Source organism: Haliaeetus albicilla, chromosome 1 (genome assembly GCF_947461875.1).
Source record: "Haliaeetus albicilla chromosome 1, bHalAlb1.1, whole genome shotgun sequence".
NCBI lineage: Eukaryota > Metazoa > Chordata > Aves > Accipitriformes > Accipitridae > Haliaeetus > Haliaeetus albicilla.
Genome location: NC_091483.1, coordinates 21,118,450 through 21,125,686, shown reverse-complemented (window position 1 = coordinate 21,125,686; position 7,237 = coordinate 21,118,450). Strand labels below are relative to the sequence as shown.

Below are 7,237 nucleotides of genomic sequence, written 5' to 3'. Positions count from 1 at the left end.
TCAGTAACCTATTCCTAGCACCTATATAAATACTTCGTAGGCTTAAAGCCCACATGTGAGAAATAATGCTTAGAGGTGTTTTCAGACTGATCCCCAAACCAATGCAACTGATAATGTAATCCCCTCTATTGTTATTGTTCAGTTTCTCTAGGAAAAACTCCACCTACTTTACTAAGCCCAACATTGTGGTATTTCTTTTCCATTATTTTCTTCACTGGTTCCTCCTCCTTGAAAGTAATGAAGCAAAATCCACGCCTCTTGTTAGTTTTGTTGTCCATGGGGAGCTCTATCGATTCAACCTGGTAGAAGAAAGTGATTTTATCTTTTAGCCTGCCACTCACGACACTTAAAAATGTTTCTAACAGGTTGTATTTGTTAACTGAAATTATTTAGACTTGAACATCATAATGTGCCTCCTCTGTAGGGCTTTATATCACCTTCACTGGAAATAGTGTTCATAATTGTGCAAAATGTGAAAAAATAGTCTAACTCATAGTATCATCTGGCCATTCAGGAACTCAGGCAAAATATGGTACACAAAGAATATTTCAGTTGTGCTGGATAAATAAGTCTCAGTTTGACTTTCAGTTTTAACTCAGTTAAGGCTGAAGTAACTAGGTGTTTCAAACCTTGATCAGACCTAAACCTTCAAGTTTCATACGAAAAAAGATGTAGCTTTGTGCAGTGCATAGTTCTGTTCATCCACAACAGCTGCTAAAATCATATGTTAAACAGGACAAATCTTACATCTGCCCACAAACACAGAGTAAAGTTCTCCTTACATATGGCACAGGAGACTTCAGCCTAGGCAAACAGTAGTTCGAGTCTATAGTCCAGAGCAAACTGTCTGTAAGGTAGTAAGATGGCGGGTATTTGACAATTGAACCCCCTGATAACTGACTTGTCACGACCTGATGCTGGGAATATATGAGAACTAATAGGGAAGCAGCAGCTGTACCAGACTCATGTAAGGCCAGCTTTTAAGGACTGCAGTGGTATTTTGTTCATCTGCACCACCAAAAACTGGGGACAGAGAGAGACAGAGACTACACAGTTGCATAAAATTTAGGCAAACTGTCTGAATCTGTGCCATAGCAGATCAGCTGGGGTGGCTCAAGAGCATCTCACCCAACTGACCAAAGCAGCATGCTCAAAAACATTGCCCCCCATGTCTGTTCCAGTCAAGACTGCCAGACATCCCATGAATCAGTTCCTGACTCTCTGACTTATCCCAGCTCCTCCTTCCATTAACTGAGTTTATGCAACTCAAAGCCTCTAATTAATATCCTTACCATTAAATTCTGACTACTAAGACACATGGAGCTACACTGGCCATTAAGCTTACAGTAGCATCCACACAGGTTGCATTTGAGTGCTGCTTTTTATTACTGTATTTGTGAAGACAGAGCAAATTTTATAAGTATAAGCAGTTTATTTCACCACGTACCTCACCAAAACCTCCAAAATATTCCCTTATTTTCTCCTCAGGCGTGTCTGGAGATAAGCCCCCAACAAAAATCTTTTTAACGGGTTCTTTTGTTTTCATGGCTTTCGCTCTTTTTGGATCAATGACCTTTCCATTCAGCTTGTGTTCTTTCTGGTCCATGACCTGTGGAAAATTAAAACATGATCTTACCTGCAGTTCAAGCTAAATGTTTCACTGATGTTTTGAGCAAGGCCCAGCTATTTTATACTTAGTTTTTCTTAATACTATCACTTCAATTTCAATACTTTGATTACAGCAATAATTTGTTGCACAAAACCAAACAGTTCCATGATTTTAATCACCATCCACTGACACAGACAGTTCTGACAAAGCCTTTCAAGAGTCACCTGGAGCCACATATCACCCAAGTTCCCTTGAGTAAGAGCATAACCTTTCTCAGAAAGTACTCTACAATCCCATCCTCAAACCTCATGAGGAAAAGAATCTGTACTTTAGATATCACCAACAGTCAATGAAGGTGAAAACTTTTCAGCGTCCTGTGTCAACAGCATTTTAGAAAGGTTAACAGCTAATTTTTGCTTGGATAAAGCCCAGATCTGTCAAAGCCACTGGCTCTACTCTAGAGGTTCATGTTGCAGCTCTGGAATGCAAAGACTTGAAGTTCTTTGTAAACTACTGCTTTCACAGTAGTATGCAGCAGACATTTATATGCAGTATTTTTAAAGCACTCAAGTCCAGCGGTTTGCAGTACACTCCCCTGTAAGTACCCAAAGCCATAATTTGGGAATCACTGCTGGTCCTGGCCACTGCATCACGAGTAAGATGGTTTAGGAAAAAAAAAAACATTTCAATAAGCATCTTAAATATATTGTATCCCAGAATCATCTTTAACAGCTCACATACAAACAACTATGCATGCAATCATCTGCATGCTGTATCTTTGCTACCCGAAATCAAACATGTTGTTTCATTACATTAATACTACCTTATCTACACTCTCCGATTCTTTGAAGAGTACAAAGCCAAAGCCTCTTGATCGCCCAGTGATGGGATCTAACTTCAGAGTGCAGTCTACAACTTCACCAAATTTAGAGAAATAGTCCTTCAGGTCTTTCTTTGTAGTGTCCCAGCTAAGGCCGCCGATAAACATTTTCCTGTTAAGACAAGATGGTTAATCTGTTAACATGTCTTACCCAAAATCCTGTACTGTCAAGCTTTATGAGCTCCGTTACCTAATGTAAGGAATAGCAGAATTCTATCAGTGACACGACACACACAGACCTGCACTTTTTGAGAACTTGCTTAAACAATCCCGGCCAGATTAGATAAAGACCTACATGTACACACATGAAAGTTTTGCACCACCTTCCACTGCAGTTGCTTACTCTGCTATCCCAAGAAACTACTAAGAGTGACAAAAAGATATTTTACTACTTCCTTGCATCTCCACCACTACTGACCCACCACAGGCTTAATTCCATTTAGTTATCTGCGGAGCCTCCAAACAACTGCTCATAAAACAAACACAGGCAGAACAGCTTTGTAAGGCAGCACAGTTAAACAGAAGCATTTATGTACTAGTCTGGACTGGACATATGCCAATATTAGTAAACTAAAGTAACTAAATAAAGTTTAGTCAAGTCTCCTTCCCCAGAAAGCAGTAAAAAAGTATTGGATGGTCAAAGCTTCTCTCTCCTCCCAAAAACATGATATAAACACCTGGCATAATCCAATACAATCACGAGAACATCTTCCCAATATACTACCTGCAGGACCAGTGTTGATGGGCAAATGTGTACATTTTACTCTGATCATGACTTGTATTTTCAAAAGCATGCTGGAAGCTTGCAATCAAACCATGACCATCCCATCCCATTAGTAAGCCACCAAAAAAATAAGGGAAAGAAAAATCAAGAACCACTGCCTTCAGAGGAAACACTTCATGATTTGCATCAACTAAAAATCAAGCCAATATGCGCATAAATGAAACATTCCTAGTTATTAGGCATAGGGCTTATGCACCCATTCAAAAGAGGATTTGATTTGAGATGATCTCTTCTAATACTGGTGAAGAAGATTTTCCAGCAGGCTCAAAACAGGAAGTATGATCCACTATGATCTATAAAAACACTTTCTACAAAGCTTTCTTTTCACTGTACCAACTTATTCCACAATTGCACACATGGTTATCAGAAAACCTGAAAAACCACTGTAGCACATTTCCAACTTCTCCACTTTCCACACACAGATATTTCTGCCAATCATGTACAATTGTGTTGTACTTCCACAAGTCAAACTCTCTCAAATCAAAAGCTGCTCATGTGAACTAACTCTATTGAATTAGCTGTACTCTTACAGAATTAACAAGAGCATTCAGTTTCTGACAAACATATCTAACCTCCATACAGATGAGGGGGTTCAGGAGCTTCAGATGTTTCTATAAAAAGTCTTGAAGTCTATAAACGGGAGTACTGATTCCCCATCCCTTTATCCACTTTTTGCAGTAGTTCCAGATCTCTCTCCAACAAAGCACCAAAACCTCTTTCTAGTATGACATCTTTTCACCTTCAGGACCCATATGGAAAAAATGGTCCACACTAGTAAACCAGCAGTCTCCTACCAGTATGGACAGTACTTCAAAGGATTCTTTGTGCCCTTGTGTTCATCCATCATTAAGGTTCTTCTTTGTTTTGTGGGGTTTTTTTAAGCAGCAAAACAGAACACCTACAGAGGATGCAGCATCCTATTTCTGACATATGGGGGACAGTGATCCTCTAGCAGTTACTACCAAACACACACTTGCTACCTGACATACAAAACACCTGTTTTAGTTATCAACAAACCATTTAATATAAACATACAAAACCTGGTTTATAGTTATTAACAATCAATGTACAAACCCCTGCTTTACATCACTAAGCACATGACAGACCAAGAACGTGAGTTTGAAACTGACAGCGCTCTGAAGGATTTTCTTCCCACCACGCAATAACTGCATCTCTGAGTCCAGTTACAGAGCGGCAAAACACGACTGCTTCAGCTTGGCACTACAGAAGTTGACAAACTACTGCTCCACTGCAAAACTGAGGTCAGATCAAGGCTACAACACAAACATGAGCGCAACAAACAACTAAGGTTCAATGTCACAGTGCTGTCAAAAGCTTGTAAAATATGTACGTTTCCCAAACCACAGTTTGGCTGGTGTAAGTCACATCAGCACATACAGTTTTCCAAAATAAGTTACCAGAAGGGTACTGGGAAAGCTTTCAAACTTCAGACTTAGCCAAATAGAGCACAGACATCACCACAACTACTGGCTTTGGCCTTCCTCTGACAGGCTAGTCACAACTTTCCTGGCAGCTGCCAACATGTGCATTTCTCAAGTCCACAGCTCTCACAAAGGAGATCTGAGGGTATGAGAACATGCACACTGTTTTTTCCTGAAGACACTGTCTCTAATTCCTAATGCAAAAGGAAATACCAATGTACCCGCATCCAGTAGCTACCAAGGATGTGCTGTTTTCCCTCCACTACCAAGAGAGCTGTCAAACACTTTGTTTTCTGTACAGCATTACCCATAAGTATTAACAGGTCAAAAAAACAATTAAACTAAACTACAAGTCAATGTATGCTACATGTAATCACTGCCCAGTGTCACTGCACCACTCAGTGACAACTTTTTCTGGCTGTATTGACTCAAAAGAAGACAGACTTCCTCATGAAAACCCTTTAATGGGTGTGTATTAAAGGGCAAAAAGTAAAATGAACATGCAAACTGCAAAAGTACTCAAAGCCATTAAGAGCAGGCGAGAAGTAACAAAAACATTCTAAGTTTCCACTAACCCTAGCAAAGGTTCCTGTTCTCTCTCTTCCTGCTCTTAGCAACATCCTGGGTTATTACAGAAGGAGGAAGGTTTCACAGCAAGTCTCTACAGGACACAGTAGCTAGTGTTCCTTTATCCAGTTTATTTTCTGCCTTGATCAAAACCAGACCTGCAGCTTGAGTTTCTTATTGGCCTGACAGGTGACAGCATACAGCAGCAGCCTGTCCTGTAACTGGATTTATTATATATGAATTTCACCTGCTATATAAAAGCAACACTACCCCATGCCAAGTATGAGGCAGAGACCCTTGGAAGATTAAAAGCTGCCTTCATTCGTAAGCTGTCACCTAAAGCAATCTTCCTCACAGGAAGTTTCATGAGAAAAGGAGGAATGATCTAAGGTGAGAAGTCAAGGTGCCTCATGCCTCTCACTGACACACAGCTGACATACTGTTTATGTTTGCAACACAGGGCAACACTAAGTGATTGCAACCTGAGCACTCAGTTACATTGACTTACAGTCCTTAACACATGCACCGAACATTTGAAAAAAAAAAAAAAAAGTTTGTAGTTTGGCACACATGACACCAGATGTACAAACTGCCGTGGGATTTGGGTTGACAGCGGCACGAAACTTTCCCCACCTGACAGCAGCATTTGGAACTCTGTGACAGCGCTGCTCCCACTGATTTCGAAACCGACCCAGAGCACCCTGTCACCCCCGACTCCCTGCAGTGCCGAGGAGCAAACCAACTACCGACGCGGCTGCACTTTCCAAGAGCACACAAGGCCCCCGAGCCGCGTTTAGGTTTGCAGCCTCCAGGCGAGCCGCCAACTACCGCCCGAGCCGCTCTGCTCCGGGGAGAGCAACGGCCCGCCCCCCGCGGCCGCTGCCGGAGCGCGGCCCTGCTCGCCTCGGTCACTGTCGCGCCGCGGGGGCTCCTTCCCCGCTCCTCACGCCCCAGTGCTCCCGGAAAACAGGAAGGCGGGGGGGGGGGCGAGCGGCGCCGCCCGCCCGAGCCCCGCCGGCGACCCGCCCCCGCCGGCTCGGCCCGGTACGTGACGTCGCCGCGGCGCCAAGTAAACAAACAGGGCGGCGAGTGGGGCCGCGCCGGGCCAGGCCGAGCCAAGGGGCGCTGGACCCCGCCGCCCGCCCCAGCAGGACGCCGCCGAAGCGACAAAAGCCGCCGGGCGCCCGCGCCGCCCCCACCGCTCACCCCTCGTCCTCCTCGTTCTTGCTGGCGTCGATCTTGGCTCCCTCCGACTCGATCCCGCCGCCGCCGCCGCCGCCGCCGCCTCCCCCGTCGGCGCCCCCCGCCCCAGCCCCCGCCAGCCCCTCAGGCTGCTCCGCCGGCTCCGCCGAGCTGCCTCCGGCGCCCGCCGCGGCCGAGTCCATGGTGAACTGCTGCTCCGACATGGCGCCGGCGCCGCCGCTGACCCGCGCCGGCCGGCCGGCGACCGCCCGCCGCCCCCGGCCCCGCTGCCTCTTCCCCGCCGAGGCCCCGGCCCCGCTCGCGGCCCCGGCGACAACACGAGCACGCCAAGCCCTCCTCCTTTCGCTCGCTTTTTTTAATGGCGCCGCCACCGACCCAACCTAAAATGGCGGACGGAAGGAGCGCGGCGGGCGCGGTCACGTGACGCCGCCTCCCGGGGAGCAGGCGGGGGGGGGTGCGCCGTCCGCGGAGCCGTCGGCCGGTGACCCCTTGCCCGGTCACCCGTTGCCCGTGGGCGCCTCGCCGCTCCTCGGGCGACCTGCCGCCAACCGCAGCGCTTTGGGGTTTTTCGGGTGGCCGCTGCGGAGCAGGGCACGGGGCGGACGGCGGGTCGCCGTGAGGCCGAGCGGGCCGCTCTACAACCGGCAGCTGCCGGGCACCTGCCCGGCGCGGCCCTCCGAGCCTTGCGGGGACCGGAGCCCGCAGGGCCGGCCGGCGCTGAGCTCCTGGGCACCTCACAACCTGCGGACAGC

General features: G+C 46.7%; 1 protein-coding gene across 3 annotated transcripts in view; it reads right to left on the bottom strand.

Moving 5' to 3' along the window:
• HNRNPD (heterogeneous nuclear ribonucleoprotein D) overlaps nt 1-6,880 on the bottom strand; it is a 10,534-nt gene extending 3,654 nt beyond the window's left edge. For all 3 annotated transcript variants that reach the window (XR_011324391.1, XM_069781810.1, XM_069781805.1), the window contains exons 1-4: nt 6,489-6,880; nt 2,433-2,601; nt 1,448-1,609; nt 168-299 (exon numbers count right to left, since the gene is read on the bottom strand). Coding sequence is in view for 2 of the 3 variants with exons in the window: in XM_069781810.1 (XP_069637911.1) it covers nt 168-299; nt 1,448-1,609; nt 2,433-2,601; nt 6,489-6,688 (663 nt within the window). In the remaining variant the exon portion in view is untranslated. The remainder of the gene's footprint in view (nt 1-167; nt 300-1,447; nt 1,610-2,432; nt 2,602-6,488) is intronic.
• Nucleotides 6,881-7,237: the final 357 nt, after the last annotated feature.